Source organism: Mustela putorius, unplaced genomic scaffold, assembly GCF_011764305.1.
Source record: "Mustela putorius furo isolate JIRA1106 unplaced genomic scaffold, ASM1176430v1.1 tig00537248_pilon_pilon_pilon, whole genome shotgun sequence".
Classification (NCBI taxonomy): domain Eukaryota; kingdom Metazoa; phylum Chordata; class Mammalia; order Carnivora; family Mustelidae; genus Mustela; species Mustela putorius.
In genome coordinates this window covers 4,009,095-4,035,111 of record NW_025422387.1, presented here as the reverse complement: position 1 = coordinate 4,035,111, position 26,017 = coordinate 4,009,095, and the positions used below count along the sequence as shown (strand labels likewise).

Sequence of the window (26,017 nt, the reverse complement as noted above, 5' to 3'; positions counted from 1 at the left end):
TCCGCTTATCGCATGCGCAGTTGGTAATAATGAGCCTGGGGCGGGAGAGGGAAGCCGCAACGAGAGTACTGCGCGTGCGCAAACCTAAGAGTGCGCCTGCGATCCACCTTCTGCTTTGGTTCGGTTGCTCTAGAACGCTGCGGGTGGGAGGCCAAGCCTGAGGCCAGGTAAGCGTCCGTGGAGAAGCCGGTCGCCCCTGCGGTTGCCCACGGATGTCAAAGACTATGGAGAGAGGACTGGGAGCTGGGACGCCTGACTATCCCAGCTTGCGACCCTGAGCCGTGCAGCCCATAGACCTGATGGCCCGCGGGCGGTGGGGTGCAGCGGCCCAGACGCCGGGCTAAGTTTTCTCTGCGCCTGGTTTACCCTAGGCTGCTGGGGGTCGGCCCTGGGGTTCTTCAAGGACTGGGATGGGGCGGGGGAGGGGGTGCGGAGCACAGCCCAGCGGCCTGGAGAAACCAGTTGCCCTGAGTCCCAAGAAGAAATGGACGATCTTCGTTTACTTTGTTCCCGCAGAGTTTTATGGAGCGCTCAGCACGCAGCGGGCGGTTTTAGGCCGGCACAGGGTAGGCGTCAGCACTGCTCTTGCCGGACCTTTGGAAGGACCGCAGAGAATTCGTGTCCCTCCCTGGGAGCCCCAGGCCATCTCATTCTGTTGGTTCGCTGCACATTCTTAAGACTAGTTGACCTTTTTCTTTCTTTTTTTAAAGATTTATTTCTTAGAGAGAGAGAGTGAGAAAGAGGATGGGAGGGAGGGACAGAGGGAGAAGCCGACTCCCCGCTGAGCAGACACACACACACACACCCCTGGCCCCCATGCCGGGCTCTATCCCGGGACTCTGGGATCAAGACCTGAGCGGAAGGCAGACCCTTAACCCACTGAGCCACCCAGACGCCCCAAGACTAGTTGACCTTTAAAGCCAACTCTTAGATTGCCCTCCAGGGGTCCTGGGCTCAAAGTAAAGGAATTTCACTGGACCTGTCATGTGGACAGGTCCACATTGGCAAGAATGACAGATCTGCGGGGCGTTCCATCTCCTCTGAGCCTCCTAACAACTCGGTCTCAAACAGTAAAAATTCAGTCCATATCCAAACCCTCATCTGTGTATGGAAGATTTCAAGCTTAAATTTAATCCACACCCCGCCCCATTGTGTGAGTCCCATCAGTCAGTAGTATGCTCATACCTAACCAACATCAAACAGATTTTAAGTACATGGTTCTGATTTCACTGACCATGTTTCAAGCCCACCAAAAAAAAAACAAAAAAAACAACAAAAAAAAAAACTTTTATTACTAATTTCAATTGGTCACAAAATTGTTATTTGAGACATCATAGAACTGATAAGTGTGAATTACTGAGACATGGTCAAGCAGACAGAGTTGTGTTTCCTTACAAGAAGAATATTAACCCCTACATCCCCTACATCGAGTACTAGCAATTATTTCCTAACCACGGAATTGGCAGAAGATGTTCACTTTTGCATACAAAATCTGATGGGTTCTGTTCGGTTTGAGCATGTAGGTTTCTGGGTTTTTGTTCTTGTGTGGTTTTAGGGAACTTTTTAATCTATTAATGTCTTAATAAGCCAATGTATTCAGTAGTGGTATTCTGGCTAACCAAGTTACCTTGTTAATGAACTGATGTGGTGAAGTATTTTGGTAAGGTTGCTCACACCTTACCTATTTCTTAGGTTAAGCTCTTTGGAAGGGTCATAATTTTAAAAAAATCAATGGAAATTGCCTTTGCCTCATTGGACTAAAGAGAAAAAGCTTTATAAACAGCTAAAAGGGTAGTTTTTAAAATCCATAGATGTTATTTCTGAATATAGAAAACAAGTAGGAGGCTTCAGAAATTCCAGTAAATGTATTAAGTACAATAGCTGTTCATCTAATCTAAACCTACCTTCCATCCTGGGGATTTTGCACTACTTGTATGCAAACTGACACCACTATTTTATGGTCTTTATGATGGTACGGTTACTATGGTTTTCTTTATTATAAATTAAATTGTTCACAGATCTCTTTCACCTTGAAGGCTTCAAACTGACTTTTGAGTGGAGATCGTTCACACTGATGGGAATAAGACCACACGGGGCAGTGATAATGACTGATAATGGCTTGCCACATTTGGTGAACTGTTTTTCATTTGGGGGACCAGTTCTCCACATCAGGGAGGAAAAAAAAAAAACAGGAACTCTAAAACTTGAAATATATGGCTTAATCATTAAACATGAAATCATCAGATGTATATTACAATATAAATATTGTCATCTTTCTTGTCCTTCATGATTTTTCTTACTCTAAAGATCTTTAAAGATTCTTTACCCTAAAGATCTCCATGTTTAAACAGGACTTGCCTGGACATGGTTTACTGTTCGGTGTGAGCCTGTTGGGAGAGTCAAACTGTATTCTTGGCATCATAATTATCTCCTTGGGACCTGATTTCATAGACCACAATTATGACCTCACCAAATAGCACGTCTTTGGTAATTTCATGGTTTTCAAGTACTTCTTAAATTGGACCCTACCTGGGGCGTCTGGGTGGCTCAGTGGGTTAAGCCTCCGCTTTTGGCTCAGTTCGTGGTCCCAGGGTCCTGGGATCCAGCCCTGCATCGGGCTCTCTGCTCAGCAGGGAGCCTGCTTCCCCCTCTCCCTCTGCCTGCCTCTCTGCCTACTTGTGCTCTTTCTCTGTGTCAAATAAATGAATAAAATTTTTAAAATAATATGTATATATATATTTAAAAGCCTATGACATAATCAGTTTCAGATTATGTTTATGGGATGAGGCCACAATTTATGTGGTGTGTTAGTCAAAGGCTCTTCAGCTTTATAGTTTAGCGATTCAGAGTTCCCCTCAGGGCTTTATGTTTGTGGAGACATGTACGTTTTTCTTCTCACCCTGGGTGGTATTAACCTCCACTTTACAGATGAGGAAACGTGGCCAGAGTTGCACAGTGAATACATCATGAAGCCAAGACAGTGACTACAGAGCAGTGTGGCCTTTCAGGGACAAAAAAAAAAAAAAAAAAAATTCCAGAAGAGAAAGTTGAGGAAAATGAGCTAACACTTTTAAGAAGGTGGGTAAGGACAGATCTAGAGATACTATGAAAGGTAAAGCTAGAAGGATAAGGTTAGTATAAAAAATAGAATATCTAGGTATCGAGTTTTTTGTTGTTTTTTTTTTTTTTTTTTTGACAGAGATCACAAGTAGGCAGAGAGGCAGGCAGAGAGAGAGAGGGGGAAGCAGGATCCCTGCAGAGCAGAGAGCCCGATGGGCTCTCGGTCCCAGGACCCTGAGATCATGACCTGAACCAAAGGCAGAGGCTTTAACCCACTGAGCAACTCAGGCCCCCCAAAATAGAATATCTAACATTCTTCCAAGACTTCCTGAGATAATCCCTTTTCTTCATTTGTGTCAAATATGAAGCATTTGGGTCCTAAACAAAAGTAAGGTATCATTCATGACAATAGAGGCATTCGAGAAGTTAAGGACACGTAGATTGTTATTACTGCTGCTTTTTTATGTGTTTCTGTTTTATTTTAACAGTGTAGTTGATAAAATTATAAAGTTCCTGTTAGATGCCGTAAATAGAAGAAAGTCACAGCAATGCACACAAATAGGACAGGTGTAATTCTCTGTGGGTACAGAGTTTTCTGAATTTAAAAAAAAAAAAAAAGCAGCGCTGAATGGGGTGTTAGTGTTGTATGAATAGAAAGCTTTTTTTCTTTATCTACTTCATTAGTTGTCTCTTGAACTCTGCAGCGGGGAGCCTGTTAAATTGAGAGCAGACCCAGAGCAGTCTCCAGTGTGGCATTTCCTGCTCAATCTATGATGTTTGTCTGATCGGAGAAATAATTCTCTGCCAGAAGTTCCTGTGAGTGAAAGGTGCTTTATCTTCAGAGCAAAACCCCATGCTCAGGAAGGCACTTGGTCAGTTTCAGGCCTGAGCCACAGCCCCTGGGGGGTTCCTTTCAGGGGTGCTTTGAGCCCCCAGGAGGACTGCAGACCAACCAGAACAGGAGGATGAGCTACATGGAGCCAGGAAGTGGCTGCTTTGTCTTAACTCCCAATTTGCAGGGGGCAAGCTCCAAAACATACTATGAAACGTGGATTCTGGGGGCATCTGGGTGGGTCGGTCAGTGACGCATCTGCCTTCGGCTCAGGTCAGCATCTCAGGGTCCTGGGATCGAGTCCCATATCAGGCTCCTTCTTCAGCAGGGAGCTTGCTCCCCCTGCATGTGCTCACTCACTCTCAAATTTAAAAAAAAATCTTTTTTAAAAAAAGTGTTTATTTTAAAATAAATGAATAAAAAAATATGGATCATGCTTAAGCATTTCTCAGAAAATCTTTCTCCCACTTAGCTTCTGGTGCCATCAGCTGGCCATTTTGTCTTTTTTCAAGCTGCACCAGTGCACATCAGCCTGTCTTGAGTTCAGGGTTTGGTCCTGCCCCATTGAGGAGGTCATTGTTTTGAGACCTGTCCCTTTCTCTCCTATTGTGGGAGGGAAAACAGGACCGAGACCAAGCAGGTAATCACTCCAGAATTCTGGCCTCGGCTTCTTCTTTTTTTTTTTTTTTAAAGATTTTATTTATTTATTCAACAGAGAGAGAGCACAAGTAATCAGAGCAGCAGGCCGAAGGAGAAGGAAAGGAGGAGCCCGATGTGGGGCTCGATCCCAGGACCCTGAGACATGACCTAAGCTGAAGGCAGACGCTTAACCGACTGAGCCACCCAGGTGCCCCTGGCCTCAGCTCCTTAAAGAGAAGAAACAACAGCTTTTAAAAGTGTCTGTCCCGGCAGCTGAAGAACTTGCTAGTAGTTCCTACATTCTAGGACAAGGTTTCTCAGACTTCAGGATGCATCTCCGAGTCACTTGGGGATCCTCATAAAAGGCAGGCTCTCATGTAGACAGTCTGGGGTCAGGCCTGAGAGTGCATTCCTCATGAGCTCCCAGGAGGGGCTCTTCCTGCTGCTCTCTGAACCATAATGAGGAGCAAGATACTGGGGCTACATGGTCTGATACGGCAGCATTGAAGACACCCCAGATTTTGAAGACTTCATGTAAGAAATAAAATGCAATACTTTTCATAAAATGCATGTTGAAGTAATATTTTGGATATACTGGGTTAATATATTAAAATGAATATTTTATTATTTATAAATATATATTTATATAAGTTTATTTAAAAATAAATATTTTTAGGGACGCCTGTGTGTCTCAGTTGGTTAAGCAGCTGCCTTTGGCTCAGGTCATGATCCCAGTGGGATCGAGTCCCACATTGGGCTCCTTGCTCGGCAGGGAGCCTGCTTCTCCCTCTGTCTCTGCCTTCCTCTCTGTCTGCCTGTGCTCGCTCGCTCTCTCTCCCTCTATCCCTGACAAATAAATAAATAAAATCTTAAAAATATTTTTAAATATTTATTGATTTATTGTTAAAGATTATTTATTCACTTAACAGAGAACATAAGCAGGGGGAGCAGCAGGGGGAGAGGGAGAAGCGGGCTCCCCACTGAGCAGAGAACCTGATGCCAGACTCGATCCCAGGACCCTGGGATCATGACCTGAGCCAAAGGCAGATGCTTAGCTAACTGAGCCACCCAGGCACCCCATCATTGGTTCTTTTTACTGTTTTATTTTTCAGAGATTTTTAAATTTTGTTTAAGTACCTTCCAAACCCAGTGTGGAGCCCAACTTGGGCTTGAACTCACAACCCTGAGATCAAGATCAGAGCTGAGATCGAGTCAGACATTTAACCGACTGAGCCACCCCGCACCCCTAAAGATTTTATTTTTCCCTGCACCCCACATGGGGCTTGATCTGCACCCAAGATCCAAGAGTCACGTGCTCCACCAACCAGCTAGCCACCCCTCTTCTTACTGTTTTTAAGATGACTGCTAGAAAATTTAGAATTTCACACATGGCCTACATTACGTTCATACCGGACAGGGCTGTTCTAGAACACTAATGTAACAGAAACGTTATCAGTGTTCTTTTTTCAGATGACCTCATTTCTCAATCCCCTTGTGACCATTTCACCTTCTGTTAGCTCAGGTCAGTATTGGTACCATTCTTTCCTGTGAATGTTTGCTGTTCCCATTAATTTTCTTCCCACCTTCTTCCGTCTTTGCCATCATTGTTCAGGGGCTCCCATCCAGTCGTCCCGTGGTTCTAAGAGCCACCATTGAGGCAAGCACCTTTTGCTCAAAGCCTTTGGCTGTGGCACTCCTGGAGGCAGGAGCCTCACCTAGGAGCCGGTTAGGAATGCGGAGTCTCCGGCCCCACCCATTGGAACGGGCCCCCCAGGGGGTTTGCTCATGAAAATGTGCTCAGTGAGAGCTTCCCCAGCCATCTTCCTAAAGCAGCCCCATTTCAGTTCACCTCCACATCTGTTCCCTTGGTGGGATTCGATGAAGTTTCTACAAGGCTGAGCTAACCATGCAAGCAGTGGCTCAGAGAAGCTCTCTCTCTCTCTTTCTCAAAAAAAAAAAAAAAAAAATAGTTAAGCAGTGAATTTGGGGCACATGGCATCCAGAAGGTGAGTCCAGAGATTGAAATCCTAGGACTTCCTGCAAACAGATTGAGATACCCTCCCCTCTCACAGAGATCCATGACTGAGCCCCTCCCCCATCTCGGGAGCGTTAGAGCTGCTGGGGAAAGGAGCCTTACCTTGCTGGTCTACTTTAACACCTGTCTGCTGCAGTCATGGGCCACGTTCCAGATCTCAGCATGCAGGGATCCCTGCAGCCAGGCGTGTTCCTAGGCATGGGCTGACTGGCGGGGGGCCTGAGGAGGGAACATGTGGTGGCTGGCTCCAACTCCAGAAAGGGGGCACGAGCCCTTCAAGTGACTTAGGGGCCTTGGAAGTTGGAGAACCACTGCTCTGTAGCCTGTTCTCCAACCCAGCTATTGGCATAGAACATATTTGGGGGCATCTTTTTTTCTTCTTTAAGATTTTATTTACTTGACAAAGATCACAAGTAGGCAGAGAGGCAGGCAGAGAGCGGGAAGCAGGTGCCCCGCTGAGCAGAGAGCCTGATGCGGGACTTGATCCCAGGACCCTGAGATCATGACCTGAGCGGAAGACAGAGGCTTAACCCACTGAGCCACCCAGGCACCCCTGGCGTCATCTTTAATTTTTATGCCACAGGCTCCTTGGCACCCCGAGGCCCAGGCCTGGCACACAGCAGATGTTGAAAATACTGATTGAACAAATCAGCATTCCCTTTTAGAAAATTCTAACACCCTATCATCTTTGACTTGACCCAATGGGAAGGAAGGGGGACAATGAGAGGTTTTAAGCCAAACTGCAGTCAGGCTGTTGAGCACAGACGGGTCCTCAGAGGAAAAGCAGGGCCGAGGGGAAGCGAGGGTGCAGAGCCAGCACCAAATCGAGGCGCAAGCTTAACAGGCAGGAAACGGGGCACACTGTCTTGACTCCCAGTGTCCCCTTACCCGCACCTCTTACCACCATTTTTCTGTTGCTCTTTTTTTAATGTCACGATGAGCTCTGATTTGAGCTGCTTTTATTGTCCCCCGAAGACTTTTGAGTTAGCTCTGTGGGTATCACAAAACCTGAAACCCAGTCTGTGTTCCCTGGGCTTTGGGGAAGTGGAACCATGGGTGCGCTGGTCATTTTTAGCAGTCGTTGGAGGAGAGCCAAAGCTCCCAGAGATACAAAAAGTACAGCGAATCGCCCGATTGGCTGTTGGAATTAGCTGTTAAACAAAGCAGCCAGTAACTGAACACCGGGGACCTTCTTAAACTCCATTTGGGTGGGAGGCCTTCCAGGGTGCGTGTCAGCCCCAAACTAGGCCAGAAAGGTAGAGAGTTGAAACAGCGGGCCAGGGACAAAGCAGCTGATAAAAGCGTTCTCCTCTCCGCCCTTTGTCTGGGAGTTTGGCCTGTCTCAGACTCACTTCCTTTCTTTGTGGCCGCACTCTATTCCAGTGCTGTCCTGCCTGGTCAGATTTACTAACTAGCGGAAGAGAAACCCCACGGGAGGCCCCCGGCTTGCGTTCCATAATGAATCCGATCCAGGGACTCGATGCTATCTGGTACACAAAGAAATCTTGTTGTATGGATTGAAAAGCAGAAATAAGGGAAGGGACATTTTGGACATCGACTCGGGTCTCATTCACTTAATCGTTTACAGGGGAGCGGATTCTTTGTTGCAGTGATTTCAGAAAAGTGCTGGTGTTTATCATTTATCTTTTCCCTGAGCGTACTTCCGAAAGACTTCACACAATAAACAAAACCAGTTTTCTAACGTGCCCCTTTCCCTGGCATGCTCGGTTTCAAAATCTAGCCCGTCACAGCCGCCGCCGAGCATCTTCCTGACACCACATTAATTGCCTGACCCCCAGGACGGACACGCATCCTGAATGCCATACTTTTCGGAGAGAAGTTACGAGTTTAGACCATCACGTCCTTGTCACAGGATTGAAAATTAGTATTGGCATCAGGCTTGAAAAGTACATTTCATTACACTTATTTTCCATAGAGAGAGGTTAAGAATACGGTACTGTCGTTCTAAAGATGGCCAGGATCCTCTCAGGACCAGCTGAACTGATTACTCGGAAAGATAACCCATAAAATAACAGAAATGTACATATTTACAAGGCAGCAGTGCCCACTAGCCTGCGTCTGCGGTCAGTATCCTCAAACCTTGTTAGAGACCAGCATGGGCTCTCAGACATTAGCAGCCAGAACTGACGGGGGGACGGGAGGGATGAGCCTAGCGCAAACCTGCTGAAATTCTTTGGTGTGTGATTAAGCTACTTTTGGTTTAGGGCGCTGGCTCAGGTATACACCACTTCCTACCTAGGTTAGAGACCCCTGGCCCTCAGCTAGAACTTACAAGGTTTCAAATGGTAAAAGCAGCTATTTAGAACCTCAAAGGGAGCATTTGTTAGAAAGGACAGTCCATCTGTTTTTAGCGCCTGCATCATCCTGGATCAAGGAGCAGGAAGCAAGTGGCACGTTCCTCATTCTGTGGTCCACCCGAGCGACAGGAATTTGCTAAAAATCAGTCTTATGCCTTCAAAGGGATTCAACAAAAGCTCTTTCCAGATTATTTTTCCCCCCTCTGATCCTTAAGCCTGTGCAGGACAGGCAGAAAAGGGCTTGTTCACCCATTTTCCCGGTAAGAAGACAGGCCCACGCTGTGACTTGTCCCTGTTGGCAAGGGGAGGCGACCCATCTTTGAAAAGAGCTAACACACCTGTCAGCCCGCTCTGCCTTCCTCCCCTGGAAGAAAGCAAAGGCCCATGGGATGCACCGTGTCCTGGAAGCTATTACTCTCTACACCATGCACTTGTCAGCGAAGACATTCCAGCCTTCTGCTACGTCTGGAGTCGCTGTTTAAGTCTGATTAAATCCTGCTTTCTCTTCTAGCCTCTTCTGTCTGACTAGACTCTAAGCTCCATGAAGACAGAGGCTCGCTCTCTCCCACCTCGCGTCACTCGTGTCGCGTGGCATGTCGAACCACGCAGGCACCCTCATAAAAATCAGTTGAAAAATCCAAACGTTCCAGGGATGAGTACCACTTGGATCACGTTACTGGCAGTGCGTCGGAGGGAACAGATGTTCCCATTCAAATCCACGAAACTGGAAACATGAGAAAACAACAATCATGACATTGATTGATAGTGATATTTACTGTGTCAGACCGCGTCAGCTCAGCTAGAAGACAGACGTGCATACGGTCGTCTTTACATTTGGATTTCAAAGATTCTCAAATGCCTAAATAACGTCGCTGAACTTGGATCCTAATTCTTGCTTGATACGCTGTTCAGTGTTTCTTTATCGAATTACATCCCCGTTCTTTTGAATGTCACGCTCAAGACCTCTCCTTCCGAGAAGGCAGTGCCTCTGGGGCTTCCAAGATATTTTCAGTTTGAAAAAATTTATCAGGGGCGCCCGGGTGGCTCGGTCAGTTAAGGGTCCGCCTTCGGCTCAGGTCTCGATGCTGGGATCTTGGGATCGAGTCCCTGTGTCAGGCTCCCTGCTCAGCAGGAAGTCTGCTTCTCCCTCTCCCTCTGCTGCTCCCCCTGCTTGTGCTCTTTCTGTCAAATAATAAAATCTTAAAAAAAAAAAAAATTTATGAGCTGGGAGGGCACATACAGCGAGGACCCCGGGAGATGGTCCGAGGCTGCAGAAGGCTGTGCCTTGCCATCTCCACTAACTTCCTAAACACCCCACAGGATGGATGGGTGGTCCTCGTTTGAGCTGGTTGATGAAAGGTTGTCCTAGAACCTTTAGGGTAATCCTGGGAGCAAATGCATCTTCCTGAAAGGCTGTCTGTTTTTGTTCCTCCAGCTCGGGCAGCGAGCAGGCAGAGCCCTCTGCATGAGGCCCTTGGCTTGCTTTCACTGGGCCACAGCCCTGGCCAGAATATGGCCAGTGCCAGGGGGGCCCAGGCCTTGGGAGAAGCAGGCGCTGCTCGCGCCGACAGCAGCAGTCACTGTGGTGCAGGTGGCAGGCAAAAAGGACCGCCCCGCTCTGCCTCCCCTGGAGGAGAGGGACCTTGAAGAGCAGTTCGTGAAAGGGCACGGCCCAGGGGGCCAGGCCACCAACAAAACCAGCAACTGTGTGGTGTTGAGGCACGTCCCCTCCGGCATCGTCGTCAAGGTAGATATCCCCGCTTTGGTCCCCTCTTTGGTCACCGTCCATGACTCCTGTCCTTCCCGGAGTGCGGTAACCCAGGCAGAGCAGGTCCAGCCCTCAGGATAAAAACGCGACGCATGGCTGCCCGGAGGCGCCATCCTTCCTTACCTCAAAACCAATCTCTGAGGGGCAAATGGGTGGCTCAGTGGGTTAAGCCTCTGCCTTTTGCCCAGGTCTGGTCTCAGTGTCCTGGGATCGAGCCCCGCATCAGACTATGCTCAGCAGGGAGTCTGCTTCCCCCTCTCTCTCTGCCTGCCTCTCTGCCTACTTGTGATCTCTCTCTGTCAAATAAATAAATAAAATCTTAAAAAAAAAAAATCTCTGATCAGAGTATACCCAGCTCTCAACACACCCCAGACCCCTAGGAATACTGGAATGCTCTCTCCCGTCTCCTGATTAGTAGTGGCCCCCGCTGCCTCTCAGTACAACTAACTGCTAGTCTGTTCTGAGTCGCCAGAGAGCCCCGAGAAGAGACAGCAAGGTGGGCTTTCCACATACCAGAGACGGGGTAGGCCGTGGTTGGCACAGCTCCGCACACAGTCGCCATCCTCCCTGAGCCCTCATGCCTTGTCTTCCTCAAGGTACAGCTGTGGAATCAGGCACAGAGAGGTTAAGTCACTTGCCCAAGACCCTCCAGCTGCGGGCTTCAGCCCAGACCAAGCCCAAAGTCTGTGCTCGTGACAACTGTTCTTCACTGCCAAGTTTTTTGAGCCAAGAGCCTATCAGTTAAAACCTCAACCACTTTTGTCTTCCTCCTTGAGAAAAAGCGTCATTCATGAGCAACCCAGAGAATTCTGAAACCTGATGGGATTTTTGTGTAACTCTTATAAACTCCCTGCAGATTTGCTTTCAGTACTTTTCTCCAAAAGGCACTCGCCCTTAATAACTCAGGGATGACATGATCAACAGTATGGCTGACTAATAACAGATGCTGTCTTCCTCCCTGAGTCAGAATTTTACGTTTATAAATGGCGCAGAGGGCTTATTACCTGGGCCACAAGCTAGACGTATCAGTTAATATTTTCAAAATTGTCTGGGAACTTTATGTTACCTGAAGGCTATCTCGGCTTTGGACCAAATCAACACTTTTTTTCTTTTTTTTTTTTTTTTAAAGATTTTATTTATTTATTTGACAGAGATCACAAGTACGCAGAGAGGCAGGCAGAGAGAGAGGGGGGGAAGCAGGCTCCCTGCTGAGCAAAGAGCCCGATGCGGGGCTCAATCCCAGGACCCTCAGATCATGACCTGAGCGGAAGGCAGAGGCTTAACCCACTGAGCCACCCAGGCGCCCCAAAGCAACACTCTTAATTATAAAACCATCACCAAGAAAGTCACATACAGCTGAGCGGCCGGGACAGGTGAAGGCTAGGAAGAGGCAGGAAGGAAGGCGTATGGTCTTCCTTCTGTCACAGACTCACTGAGATTTTTTTTTTAATTTTTTTAAAGATTTTATTTATTTGATAGAGAAAGATCACAAGCAGGCAGACAGGCAGGCAGAGAGAGAGAGAGGAGGAAGCAGGCTCCCTGCTGAGCAGAGAGCCTGATGCAGGGCTCAGTCCCAGGACCCTGAGATCATGACCTGAGCCGAAGGCAGAGGCTTTAACCCACTGAGCCACCCAGGCGCCCATGGACTCACTGGGATTCTTGACGGAGTAGACTTGCCTCTTGGGCCCATCCCCATCTGTGGAGCGACTAGGTCGAATTCCACAATTTCTGAGGTCCCGCCCAGAACAAACTTTTTGACATTACAAAATATCATTTCTTACAGTGCCATCAGACAAGATCGGTCGATCAGAACAGAAAGCTCGCTCGGAAAATCCTCCAAGAGAAACTGGATATTTTCTACAATGGTGAAAACAGTCTTGTTTACAAGGAAAAACAGGAGGCAGAGAGGAAAAAGCAAGAGAGGAAAAAAAGAGCAAAGGAAACCCTAGAGAAAAAGAAGCTGCTGAAAGAACTCTGGGAAGCAAGTAGAAATGTCCACTGAGAAAGAACCGAAGATGCTTTTCTGTTGGTTGTTTTTGTTCTTAAGACTTCCATCCAGCGTGGGACTTGAACTCACAACCCCGATCCCGAGAACAAATCGCACGCTCTTCAGGTACCCCTGAAAAAAATCACAGATTCTAACTAAAGAACCTGCAGATGCGGGGGCATCTGGGTTGCTCAATCACTTAAGCATCCGACTGTTGACCTAAGCTCAGGTCATGATCTCAAGGTCGTGGGATCAAGCCCTGCATCGGGCTCCATGCTGGGCTGGGAACCTGCTAAGAGTCTCTCTCCGTCTCCATCTGTGCCCACACTCCCTCTCCCGCCCCGCTCATGCTTGCACACTCCGTCTCTCTAAAAAACTAAATAAAATAAAATAAAATAAAATAAAAAATAAAAGAACCTGCCAGATGTTTCTGAGGAATAATGGTGGGGAGTTCCATCCATCATCTCAAGCATTACTCTAGGATTTCTGTATTTCTGACACACTTAATATTTTTAAATCAAAATTTTTTAAATGGTGGACTAAACGGTGACAAATAAAGACACAACATTTGGAGAGTTAAACTATAAAGAGACACACAGAAAAGACATTGCTGTAAAAGGACAGCGGCTATTTTTTTTTGTGGGGCGGAAAGGGTCATCATGATAGGACACCCAGAGGGGCTGTGGATGGCTGACAAAGTTCTTTCTGGACCTTGGGGGGGTAGTTACAAAGATGTCACTGTATTTTTTTAAACTGCGTATTTGTGTGATTGTCTTGTTTTATTATCAAAGGTTAAAAATAAAACTTTTTGAAAAAAGCATTAATATTAATAAGTTCCATTCTTTTAATTAAAAAATTATTTTTAAGATTTTATTTATTTATGACCCAGATAGCAAGAGAGGGAACACAAGCAAGGAGAGCTGGAGAGGGAGAAGCAGGCTCCCCGCTAAGTAGGGAGCCTAATATAGGGCTCGATCCCAGGGCCCTGAGATCCTGACCCAAGCCAAAGGCAAAAGGCAGATGCTTAACGACTGAGCCACCCAGGCTCCCCCAGGAAGTTCCTTTTTTTTTTGGAAAACTGGAAGGGAGTCAAACATTAGTGACATTTTGGGGGCACCTGGCTGGCTCAGTTGTTGGAGCATGGGACTCTTTGATCTCAGGGTCATGAGTTTGAAACCCACAATGGGGGTAGAGCTTTCTTAAAAAAAAAAAAAATACATGACATTCCCTATGTGTTTACAAGTGGATTTATGAGAGGAGTTTCCAGAAACCTGATTGTGAATTTGCACAAGGCCATCACTCAAGCTGGATTTGACCCCACAATTATGTGGGTCTTTTAGGCAGAGGTAATAGCTTGGCTTGTCAGAACACATCTGGGGTTCACCCATAAAACAAGTAAGGGAGGGTGCCTGGGTGGCTCAGTGGGTTAAAGCCTCTGCCTTCGGCTCAGGTCATGATCCCAGGGTCCTGGGATCGAGTCCCGCGTCGGGCTCTCTGCTCAGCAGGGAGCCTGCTTCCTCCTCTCTCTCTACCTGCCTCTCTGCCTACTTGTGATCTCTGTCAAATAAATAAATAAAATCTTAAAAAAAAAAAAAAAAAAAACAAGTAGGGGAAAAACCATGACGGGAGAAGGCCACCGTCAGACAGGACCTGCAGTCAAAACCAGCCCATTCAGCTCGCACAGACCGCGTGCCCAGTACCTGTGTCCAAAGAAATTCTTTAAGGGAGAGGGTACGGCTCTTCTCCCCTCAGAGCGAGCTGGTCTGGAAGCTTAAGCATTGTGTGAAGGCTCTGGAGGCCGGTCGCAGCACCCAGGACCCGTCCCCATACAGACCTCCATTCAGAAGGTAGCCAGGCGCCTGGAAGGGTACATGACAAGCGGTAACAGTAGAAAGAGAAATTTGGGAGGTGGAGACAGCAGAGACAGAGGATTCAATGTCTCCTCTCTTGTACCTTTTGGAATTTGTGCATGAAACAGACATAGATATGCCCGCTCCCTTGAGTCCTTTACCTGCCTTTGGACCCGTTGTGGCTGGGCCCTTCCCTCCTGCCTGCAAAACTGACCCCATCCCTCCTTTGTCTCAGTCTCCAGGACACCACGGATGGTGGTGACCGGGGCTTAGCACCTCAGGAATGGAGTAAAAATCACCACCAAATCCCTTTGGGGGGTGCTGCTGGGGCTCACCCCTCAGTCTCAGCACAACCAGCGCAGGCCAGCCTTCCCGAGCACCAGGGCGACAGATTGTCCCCGGCCACCAGAGGAAGCTCACGGGAGTCCAGAGGCCACCTTGTAGGAGAACTAGACTCCTGGAGCAGCCCAGAAATGCTCACAGGACAAGCATCTGGAAGCTGAGAACGGCCTCACTGTGGGCAGGCGGTGGGGAGAGTCAGTAAGACCCCCTCCACTAACGTTCCTGCTCATTTCCCTGGCAGCCACCCATGTCCACAGCAGTCACGATGTACCAGGATGCAGCTTTGCCTGACCCCCACCTTCGGACTTAGGCAAACAACTGCCTTCCTCGGCCCAGGATGTTTTGGCCATCAGCACACAACACGTTTCTGGGACCAGGTGGGCAAACCCTCTGGGGCAGGGATCTCTCTCTCATTGAAGGAGCTGTTTATCGTTTTGTTTTGTTTTAAAGATTTTTAAGTCACCGCCACACGCGACGTGGGGCTCAAACTCACAAGCCCCAGATCAAGAGTTGCACCTCTAGGGACTGAGGCGGCCAGGTGCCCCCAAGGAGCTATTTTTTTAAAATATCACTTTAAAAAAGAAAATACACACAAAAACATTTAAGAATTCAAGGAACCCACACCTTAATACAAATTGTTAATGAAAATAAGCTTTATTACATCAAGTAATAAATACATACAAAGATGCAAACAGTTTTAGTCATTTTTCTTCCAGATGTTTAGATCACCTTATGGGAAAAGCAGAACTGACGTTCACACACAGTCTTGGCAGGAAAACTGGGGGGGGTGAGGGGGTTCTTGTTAGGTCAGGTTCGGTAGGGTTGCTCTCTCTTCTGTATTTATAACTTGTGCATTTTTTAAAATTGACCTCAAAGCACTCGTAGTCATGCAAGCAAATGCTTAAGCACAAAAGAAGTTATATTAAGCGGAACACACACCGTGGGGCAAACGTATGCACTCAAAAAACAAAACAAACCAAAAAAACCCTCAGAGTTGTATTAGCTTATGAAAAAGAACAGAGAACAATCTGGGTAACATAACTGGGAGCTTTGCTGTGAGATAGGTATCTTTCACGTGCATCTTTTAAATCAATGCTTAGGAGAAAAACAGAAACAAACAAACAAAAAACCCTGGGTAACTTCTAACTATTGAAAACGTAAATCCTAGTCCACTGCAAAATACTTCTCAATCTCAGAGCCTCGTGAACCATGGGAGGGACATGGGAAGGAGAAACCAAACTGTTACCATTTTGAAAGCAAGAGTTTCATCTGAACATAGGAGATGAGCTGTAACTTCTGGTCTTAGACAAAGATGGAAAACCTTCCGCACTGATCGGCAGCTAGGATCGGGCATTCCTTTCCGTTTCCGCCAAGCACTCTCGAACCAGTCCTCTGGCGTGAATGATGCCTGGAGGAGAAGCAGAGGCTGAGGTCCAGTAGAACCCATTCCTGGAGAGGAAGAGGGCCCCGTGCAACCCAGCTGAAAAGCCCTCGCCCTGGAAGGGACCTCGGGACCCACATCCAAACCACCCCGCAATTCTGGCGGTTTGAACCACCCCACCACAAAGGCCTTCCCTCCTAGCCCCGACTCCTCTTCATGACTCCTACCAATCCCTCCCCACACACCGGAGACAACCAGCAAGCTCTCTTGGCAGGTCAGGCCGTCAGAGGGCCGAAGACGGTGCCGAAGAAGGTGCGGCCCCACCTGCTTTCAGTAAGCCTGACCCACTCTGCAGAGTCCAGGACTTCCAATGGTGATTTTTCTCTGGCTTCTTCATATTCTAAGTCCTAGTCCAGTGTCCAGCCTGCACAGCTAGGATGCAAGACGGCTCGTCTACGTCCAACCTTGGTCCACTGTGACGCTGCCCGCCGGGTGCCAAGAACACCTTCCACCCCATCACTCTCCGGCCTGTCTCCTCTCTCTGGTTTGCTGGCTACCATTTGGTTGTTGAGTTGGTTTTGTTGTTGTTGTTGTCGTTGCCTTTAGTGAATACGGTGAGATACTAATCTTGTTTTAAAAGGCACAAGGAATGTACTCCTTCAGAGAGGGGACAGCCGGAGGGCATTGTGAATGACAGCCCCAAGTCACAGCAGGTATCTTATCTCCGAGCTTCAGAAGACCTTTTTCCAGAAAGGGCCAGAAGAGTAAATATCTCGGGCTTTGCAGGCCACCTAGGCTCTGTCACAACCGTTCAAGCAGCTACTAGGGAAGCAATGGGTGTGGCCATCTTCCAATAACCCTTTATTACCAACGCTGAACTCTGAGCTGCAGACCAGTTTCACGTGTCACAGAATCTCTCTCTCTTTTTTTTAAGATGTCATTTATTTGACAGAGACACAGTGAGGGAGCGAGCCCAAGCAGGGGGAGCGGGGGAGGGAGAAGACGACCCCTGCTTAGCAGGGAGGCGGACACGGGGCTCGACCCAAGGACTGTGGGATCATGACGTGAGCCAAAGGCAGACGCTTAACGACTGAGCCACCCAGGCACCCCACAGAATCATCTCCCACCATTAAAAACTAACATGCTTGGCCTATCGGTTATAGTTGGCTGACCTACCTACCCGTGCGCCCGACTTCCCCATACCCTTTATGACCTTTCTTTACCCTGCTCGGACATGAACCTGCCTAGCCTGGACTCAGCTACTGGTGTGACCGTGGGACCAGCTGTTCACGCAGCACTTGCCCTGGAGCCATCTCAAGGCACATGCATCGCCTGGCCTAAACCCGCTGGCTTTTTAGGGTGACTGCAGATCACCACCTATTAAGACTCTGGGGTCCAGGGGCGCCTGGGTGGCTCAGTGGGTTAAGCCTCTGCCTTCGGCTCTGGTCATGATCCCGGGGTCCTGGGATCGAGCCCCGCATCGGGCTCTCTGCTCCGCGGGGAGCCTGCTTTCCTCTCTCTCTGTCTCTGCCTGCCTCTCTGCCTACTTGTGATCTCTGTCAAAAAAAAAAAAAAAAAAAAAAAGACTCTGGGGTCCAGCATCTTCCCAGGGATTTCCACTCGGGTGGTCAGAACTCCAGATGTCAGAATTGTCTTACTTCCCCTGCCTCCAAACAGAGTGCCTCCCCTGCCTCTGGACACAGAGTGATATTCACCTGCCCCAGCCCCCTGGGGTGGGTCGGGGTTCACCCCCCCCCAAGCCCTGTCCACGACGGCTTCATAAACAGCAGGGAAGCCCACTGCTGTGCGCAGCCAGCCTCACCCACCACTGTGGAGTCCTGGCCTCTGCAGAAGCCCCCCTTTATGCCCCAGATTCACTCCAGACTTGCCTCTGCAGCCCTCCTCAGAAACAGCAGATCCCTCCCGAAATTAATTCGCACCTAGGCCACTGCTGTTCTGCACCGCCACCTTCTAGAACAGAAATGCTCTTCACCCCTCCTCCCCGGTGACTTCGCGAGGTGCCAGCCGACTTCATGCCCCCTCCCAGCCGCTCCGATCAGCTGGTCAGTCACGTCTTCACGTGAGTCACCGGTTTTCTGTGACATCATGCTCCTGCCCGCCCTCTGCAATCACCAAGAACTTCGGAGCGTTCCTGCTCTCCCTGCCAGCCTAGCACAGACCCAGACGCCCCCTCGGGCTCTGCTCCAAAGAGCGGACAGCAGAGGGCAACACAGGACCCAGGACCTCACCACTCCGTGTCCCCGGCCCGCCTGGAGAAGGAAGCCTGGCACATCTGGCCGCCTGCAGCTCCCTGGGCCCAGCAGCAGCCACCATGGGCAGACCAGGCAACAGACAAAACAGCAGGATCTGGGCTATAAAGATTCCTTTTTTAAAGCATACAGACCCTCCCAGGAAGCACAGGAGGCCTTCCCATCAGATCCCAAGAACACCTTCATCCCACGGCCCACCCCCGCCTTGTGGAGGCTTCAACACCGGATTAATGATTTGAGAGCCCCTGGGGCACAGGCGACCTCCCCACACCCCACAGGGAGACGGCACCCGTCAGGGGAGTCTGGGTCCCACTACTTACCCCGTTTTAGTCTCTCCATGGCACTCTTACTCCCGGCGTACGTGGGTCTGATCTCTTTCCCCAGCTCCTCGATGATGGCCAGCAGCTCAGCATACTTGCTTTGGGGTACCTGGCTGTTCCCTGTTCCCTAGAATCAAAAGGAAGAGCTTACATGGACCGAACCCTAACCTCACCCCAAGGCCACAGTCAGGACTGCACCATATGCCAGCCACAGCGAGGACAGGGCAGGGAGAGGCCTGGCCCTGAGGCGGCTCCTGGAGGCAGGGTAGCCTGGCCTAGTCTCCCGGAGCGGCCGTCTGTGCCGGGGCCAGACTGGTCCACCCTGAGGGGTAACCGCAGACCAGAGAGAGCTGGGCCTCTCTGCTGTCCTCCTGGAGAGAATGAAACCACCAGCAGCCTCCAGAAGGCTTTTAACATCTCAGATGAGAAAAAAGGACCGGCTTGTCTCCGCAACCAATGGGTACTTCCCAGGACCTAGGTCGATGCGCACGTACATCCCAGGAGAGGACGGTCCAGAGCATGGGGCGAGACAGGGGCCACACCCTGGGGTCAGCAGGACTACAAAGAATTGCCAAAGACCATCCGGACAGAACACAGAACGTGTTTCCATTCACTCGTTCGCTCCCACAAAACCCCTTCTTCTCTAGACCCCACCCACAGCCCCAGGAAGCACCCCGATGAGTGAGGTGGGGTCCCCGCGGGCCCGCCCAGGCCCTCGTCTGCTCCTCCCTCCTCCTCTGCCGCCTCCGTGTCCTGCCTCCAGGGCCTTCCTCCCGTCCTCGCTCAGCTCCCCAGCACCCTCCGGGCATCGCCTCCTGGCCCGGCGGTCCTCCCCGCCATCCTCCCTCCGCCGCTTTTTCAGGGGGTCCCGGCCCGGGTCCCGCCTCTGCTCCTGGGACAACACGGCCTGGCGCGGCATGGCCAGCCGCCACCCTCTCCCCGGGCCAGCCTCCGCGGCGACCCTAGAATGCCGCCACGTTCCAGTGACGGCAGAGAACCTGACGGCAGCCATGGCCAAAGGGCACCGAGGCGCGGGGCCTGGCCAGGTCTGTCCACCAGCGACAGCCAGTGAGGCCAGTGCCAGCATCGACCCCGCTGGGCGGTGAGGAAGCAGATCTCTACAAGGCTGCCAAGCAGGCAGAACCACAGAGAAACCCCCGTGGCCCGGCTCAAGGACCCCCATTCCCGATGATCCGCATCTGGGCTCCAGAAGGACAGGGCCCCGCCCTCCTCTTTGCTGGGGCCACGACCTGAAGGGAGAAGTGAGAACAGGGTCCGCTCTCTGCTGCCCAGGCGCAGATCCGGAGCCCAGGTCAGGCCGCACTTCCTCAGGACTCCAGTGCAGAGACCCCTGCCACAGGGACACACGTGGCCAGCGGCCCCAACAGGGTGTGCTGCCCTCAGGCCTTCTCGGGCTCTCTGCCCACCTCTCAGGACCCCCGTGAAACACACATCCCACCCCTCGCCCTGATGCCTCGAGGCTTGAGACTGGAGGCGGGCCAGGGCCGTGGTGAAAGTCCAGATGACCATTCCATCCTGTCATGTCCCGTCCTCCCGACCCAGCCGCTCTCCTGCCCGGATGGTGGGAAGCATGTCCCCTGGGTGCCCGGGCCAGCCCCACGGCCCCTCCCGCCAGCCACACATCCCCCACTGCCGTACCTGGGTGTAGCCGAGAGACGGCGGCCCGTAGTCACTCAGCAGCTGGCGGTACTGGGAGGATGTCGCCATGCTGGTGGAGGGCGGGTGGACGCTCCCAGCTACGGGGGACAAGAGAAGAGTCAGCGATCGTGTAACTGTACCCAAAGCAAAGACTCTGGGTCCTGCCACAGTCCCCTACCCCAGGACCATGCCAAACAGCGGTGTTATGTCCTCAGACGTCCCGTCCCCTGGTTCGACGATGGCCGATGCTCAGCCCAGACGACAGAATATGCAGCGAGCAGGTCGCCGCTCCTCATTCCCACCAGCACAGGGGCCGCCGCGCCCCAACCACCAGGGCTCGCTGCTGGCCGCCAGGTCGGGATGGGAAGCGAAGATGAAATCGGCGGCTACCCTAACCCTAATCCCTGCCGCAGGGGCCCACCTGCTACTGGGGCTGGTCCACGCAGCGCGTGCCCGGCCCACCCCCCCCCCCCCCACGTCTGCTAAGGGAGACAGGGAGGGCTCCGAGGGCCGGAGACCTCCCCCAGGCGGGAGACCGGCTCAGGGGACCCCAGGTCCGGAATCTGGAGCCTATCACCGTGGGTGTGCGTGTCCTCGGTCGCCCTCCGTCTGCCTGAGCCCCTGTGGTTCCCTCCCCAAAGAGGGGCCAGGACCCGCGACAGTCCGCTCCCACGGCTGGATGGCTCCCACCGCAAGAGGGGAGGGACAGGGCCCCGTCTGTGGACGGCAGCCCTCAGACACCCCGTCCCTCAGGCGCGAGGGAGCACGTGGGGACAGGGCCCGGCTCGGAATGGAGTCTCCGGGCTGGGGGGGGGGCGGGGTGGGGAGTCATCAGCGGGGAATTTTCCGGCTCCAGCTCGGTAGCCGGAAGCGTGCAGACCCATAATGGCGGCCAAGTGGCCATTAGCGGGTAGAGGATGTCCTGCAGAATTACAAACAGCGGTAACCATGGAGAATTTACCTAGCCCTCCTCGGCAGCCGACCGCCTGCCTCCACGCCCAGCCGAGGAGCGGCTCCCCCTCTGCCTGCCGCCCCCAGAGCCACACGGTCTCTCAAGCACACGGCGCACTACGCAGACTTGGCCCCGGGGATGGACAGCTGGTGCCAGGCCGGCCCAACCGACCAGCTGCTCATCTGGTGCGAGCAGGGGAGGGGACAGGGAGGAAGGACGCTCGGGAGCTCCGGCTGCCGGAGTGCAAGGGGCCCTCGGGGAGCCCTGGAGGCCCGCACCGGGAAGAGACACACAGTCCGGAGAGGGTGGGCGTTCTCCTGAGCCACACGCCACAGGGCAGGCTGGTACCCCGAGCCCTGTCCCTCGGTCCTTCTGGCCAGGAGCTGGGAACAGCTCTGCACCCGAGATGTCCTCCTCGCTCTCAGGCCTGCCCCGATTTTACCTCTCCCACCCCAAGCCGGGGCCCTGGTTTAGGCTCGGATGTGGGGTGCCCAGTCAGGGAACATGGTTCCTGCCGCCTCTCAGCTGGTAAGAGGGCACATCACGGGGCCTGTCCTGGCCCCAGCTGCCACGCCTCTCAAGCAGGCACGGTGAGACACCTGTGCTACGGGGCCCACAGTGCCCAGACAAGGGACGAACCACCAGCAGTACTGCGACCTCCATCCAAGGCAACCACAGACGAGCAGTGACTGGAGACAGGGACAGGGCGGGGTGGGTGCCCCCCCCACCCCCAAGGACCCCTCACCACAGCAGGCAAACGCCAACTTCCCGAACCTCCTGATGTGGGCAGTGAGTGTGGTCTTTGCAACCCCAGATCCGGGTTCCAGCCCTGACCGCCACAAGAGATCACACCTCTCTGGAAGGCCAGGACGCTAAGTGCAACCCCAGGGGGGGTACACACCCCTGCAGAGCAGCCCAGGATCCAGGACATTCCGGGTTGTGGGCAGGAGATGAGCCAGACTCGGGAGCTCACTCCCTGGACCGCCCTCACCTCTTGTTGCTGGTCCCGTGTTTCTCACCTCCCTGTCTCCTGTCCCATCCGCTTTCCTACAGACGAGTGCCTGGACCAGGACTTGGTCTGGCTGTGACCTTGGAAGAGACCTTTCCCTCTCTGGGGTTCAGTTTCTCCACCTGTTTGAGGCAATGGTTCCCAACAGAATGTCTAAAACCCCAGTCTTCCATGGGTCTAGGGTTAGGTGGAGGGGGTGGGTGCTAAGAGAGAGGGAGGAGAAATCACCTGGTTTGGGTGGGGGGCTGGGGTCAGACAACAGCCGAGGGCTTGCCTTTCCCATCACCAGGTGATATGGTAGGTGACCCCAATCGTGTGTCAGTGCCAGTCTCTTACTCTGCTGAACAGGAGGGGGGTTGTGTGAGGCCCTGGGGAGAGTTGGCAGAAGGGCCCTGAGTTCTACTCATGCCCACTCCTTCCGGCAGACACGGGGAGGGCCAGTGCAGCGGGCTGCAGGAGGCCAGGGAGAAAACCAGACTGGGCGTGAGCTCGGCAGTCTCCGAGCATCACAGACAATGCACGCAGTGTGCGGGGACCAGGGAGGGCCCGGAGCTGAGGGAGGGATTGGCAGAGGCCAGCAGCTCCTGGGGCCAGGCGCAGCTCCCCGCCCCCACGCCAGACAAAGAGCGGCCTGGGCCTGGGGAGCTGGCGGCCTTCCCGCCACTTGGGGCGCCTGGGGGGGGGGGGTGGGATGTGCTCTCCGGCGGGGAGGCGGGGGCTTTGTCTAACTCCGCCACTGCCACCGCCGGCCAGGCCGCGGCTTGGCAACCCGCGAGCAGGAGGCAGTGCTGGAGGGCGTGAGGGATGATGACAAGGAAGCCGGAGGAGCGGCAGCGGAGAGTCCATCTTGGATGCAAATGGCAGGGGGAGGCTGGGGCTTTCTGAGGGGTCCATGGGGAGGCGCACAGCCCCCCACCATAACACCAGATATCTGGGGACCTCAGCAGTCCTCCTGGCAATCAGCACAGAGGAAAACCTGTGCACAGGTGCCAGCCAGCCCAGCACAGGGCTGAAGGGGTCCTGAGCGGATGCCCCTGTCCCTGGACCCCAATCCCCAAAGGTGTCAGTTTAGGACACCTGCCTCAAGTATCCGAGGCCAGGCCTGAGATTTCCAGGGTGCCCAGGCTGGCAGCAAGACCTTCCGGCCTGCATACCCCAGAAACAGATGAGGCAGGCAAAGAGAAATCCTATCTGGACCACAAAGCCTGTCTCTGTAAGGTCTGCAGACCCCAAAGGCGGTGCGAACATTTGAGAAAATAGTGGCTGTTGGCTCTTGGGACGCAGACCCCAAATTTAACCAATTCAACTTTGCCTCCACTGGCACCCTGAATCTTAACCCTTTCCAACCCCCAAATCTGTGTCCTGTAAGTTAAAATACATATAGATAGATAGACAGACAGACTGATTTCCTGGGTCCCTCTTCAGCTTTTTGGAGTTACAGAGTCACCCGTTTGGAGACAAGGCCCAAAACTCGCGGCCAACTGCCAACGTGGCATTTCTGACCAGCAAGGCCAATCCCCACCCCCACCAGGCCTCTGCCCCCTCCCCCCTCCAACGCGCCTGCTTTTTTGGAAGTCGGCTGCCAAGTGTCTAAAGGAGAAAGACCCAAGCAAGGGGAAAAGCAGATCACACCCTAACCTCACCATCTTCCTTCCCTCACCCCAGGCCTCCCTAGATCCCTGGGGCAAGCTCCGGGGCACAGCCTGGAGCCGCCTGACAACTTCTGGAGGAGTTTCCTGGGATCGCCGGGCTCCAGCCCCCGGGAAGGGGGAGGACGCCCCTCCACTCCGGCTTCCGCAGAAGGGGCCTTCGAAGCCCCGACTTGGGGGCTCCGAGATGCGGGGGTCTGGGCTGAACGCCGCCCTCACCCACCGCCCGCAGGCACTCAGAAGCCCCCGGTCTTCTCCAACTTCTGTCACTCCGCGCACGGCTGAGGGGACATCCGGCGTGCCGCGTTGCGGGCACCCCAGCTCCGGCGCGCCGGACCGAGCCCCCACGGAGGAGCGAGTCCCCCGCACCGCCGGTGACCCCAGCGGCCCCGCGCGCTCAGGGGGAGCCCGCACCGGGCACGCTCGCCGCCCCCGCCCTGCCCACGCACGGCCTGGCCTGGCTCGCCTGCACCCCTGCAGCCCGCTCCCCACCCAGCCCCGGGCCCGCGCCCCCTGCTCCCCAAGGGCGACCCGGGCCCCGCGCCCCGCTCCCGGCGTGGCCCGGCCGCTCCCGACTCCCGCCGGCAGGGGCCCTCGCCGAGCCGCCCAAAAGCCGGAGGAAAAAGGAGCAGAGAAAAGCCTCCCCCGCCCTCGCCCGCCGCGCTCCCCGCGATCCCTCGGCCGCCGGCGTGGGGGGGACCGCGGCGGCCGCCCGCGCCCCCGACCCCGGCCCCGGCCGAGCCCCGCCGCGGCACGGGGCGCCCCCGCGAACTTTGGCGGCGCGGGCGCCGGAATCATGGCGGCGGCGGCCGCGCTGCCCCGGGCCGGGACCCGGTGCCCGGCGCCCCCGGCCACCGCGGGCCCCCGGGAGCCGGGGCCGGGGCCGGGCGCGCCGGCCCCCAACTTGGCGGCACTTGGGGCGCGGCGCGCGCGGCCCGCGGGGCGCACTCACTCACCGGCGTTGAGGGAGGCGGCGGGCATGTGCGCGGCCAAGTTCGGTTTGTAAGACATCCCCCCGAGCGGCGGGGCGCGCCGGGGCGCCGCGGGGCCAGGCCCGCGAGGGCGGCGGCGGCGGCGGCGAGGCCGGGCGGCGGCGAGGCGGGCCCGGCGTCCGAGCGCCCGTCCGTGCGCCCGCCGAGCTCCCGCGCACTTTTTGTTGTTGACGGCTCGGGCCGCACCGGCAAATATGGCCGTCCCTCACCCTGACACCCGCTGCAGTATATCACCCATACATCGGGCGGGCGGGCGCAGGGGCGGCCGCAAACTTTGAGCGGAGCCAGCGGGGCCGGCCCGGGCCGGGAGGGGGCGGCCCGGCGCGCCGCGGCCCGGCGTCAGGGGGCGGCTCCGCCCGCGGCCGCGCCCCGCGCCTCCGGCCGCGCTGGGCGCCCGCAACTTGGCAAAGTTTGGGGGGCTGGGTCCCGGCGGCGCCCGGGGCCCGCGTGGGTCCCTTTCTTCTGCGAGGCTCTCGGCGCCCGGAGACTCGCTGTTTTACCGCTTCGCCTCTTTTTTTTCCTTTTTTTTTTTTTAAATAGCTAGGTAGGATTTCAAAATTACTTTTTCCCCCCTTGGATGTGGGGGCAGGGATGGAAAATTACCTGGAGAAAATGGTGGCGAGTGGTATTTTTAAGCACGGAGATCATTCCAGACGCCGGAGTCTGGCCAGTCCCCAGAATAAGAACAACCAGTTCTTGACATTGATTTCAAATAAATGTCGTGTCCCTGTCAGTATTAAGTGGTTTTTAACCCTTCTGGGGGCCTACGAGACTCCTTGGAGACTGATAAAAACCAGAGGCCTCTTCCGTGCAAAATTCACTGTTGCATCCACATAAACTCTACATCTTAACTCCTTCAGATGTTTAAGAAGCGCCTACTATGTGCCTGGCAGCGGTCCAGGCGCCGAGGATACAAGAATGAACTTGACAAAATTTCTACGTTCCTGGAGTATT

General features: G+C 53.4%; 2 protein-coding genes across 4 annotated transcripts; one reads left to right on the top strand and one right to left on the bottom strand.

The window, feature by feature from the left end:
• The first annotated feature begins 51 nt into the window (after positions 1–51).
• MTRFR (mitochondrial translation release factor in rescue) lies at positions 52–13,459 on the top strand. Its single transcript, XM_013056441.2, has 3 exons — positions 52–167; positions 10,320–10,631; positions 12,436–13,459. Exons 2-3 carry the CDS (start codon positions 10,350–10,352, stop codon positions 12,652–12,654), a joined length of 501 nt encoding a protein of 166 aa, XP_012911895.1. The 5' UTR covers positions 52–167; positions 10,320–10,349; the 3' UTR covers positions 12,655–13,459.
• A 2,007-nt stretch (positions 13,460–15,466) lies between these two features.
• On the bottom strand, positions 15,467–25,688 carry CDK2AP1 (cyclin dependent kinase 2 associated protein 1). 3 transcript variants are annotated; one of them, XM_004753120.3, is made up of 4 exons: positions 25,667–25,688; positions 20,462–20,559; positions 18,803–18,929; positions 15,467–16,239 (listed from the first exon to the last, which is right to left on the bottom strand). In XM_004753120.3, exons 2-4 carry the CDS (start codon positions 20,528–20,530, stop codon positions 16,172–16,174), a joined length of 264 nt encoding a protein of 87 aa, XP_004753177.1. In that variant the 5' UTR covers positions 20,531–20,559; positions 25,667–25,688; the 3' UTR covers positions 15,467–16,171. The 3 variants fall into 3 exon arrangements, with proteins under 3 accessions (XP_004753177.1, XP_044929574.1, XP_004753176.1); XM_045073639.1 differs by lacking the exon at positions 25,667–25,688 and adding an exon at positions 25,028–25,382; XM_004753119.3 differs by lacking the exon at positions 25,667–25,688 and adding an exon at positions 21,423–21,537.
• Positions 25,689–26,017: the final 329 nt, after the last annotated feature.

What these genes read in the sequence shown, in the direction of transcription:
- MTRFR (XM_013056441.2), top strand. Translation starts at nt 10,350, where the DNA reads ATGAGGCCCTTGGCTTGCTTTCACTGGGCCACAGCCCTGGCCAGAATA. An exon ending in CCTCCGGCATCGTCGTCAAG is followed by an intron (nt 10,632 to 12,435) that starts GTAGATATCCCC and finishes CATTTCTTACAG; the next exon opens with TGCCATCAGACAAGATCGGT.
- CDK2AP1 (XM_045073639.1), bottom strand. Translation starts at nt 25,082, where the DNA reads ATGTCTTACAAACCGAACTTGGCCGCGCACATGCCCGCCGCCTCCCTC. An exon ending in CGCCGCCTCCCTCAACGCCG is followed by an intron (nt 20,560 to 25,027) that starts GTGAGTGAGTGC and finishes TGTCCCCCGTAG; the next exon opens with CTGGGAGCGTCCACCCGCCC. An exon ending in CGTCTCTCGGCTACACCCAG is followed by an intron (nt 18,930 to 20,461) that starts GTACGGCAGTGG and finishes TTTTGATTCTAG; the next exon opens with GGAACAGGGAACAGCCAGGT.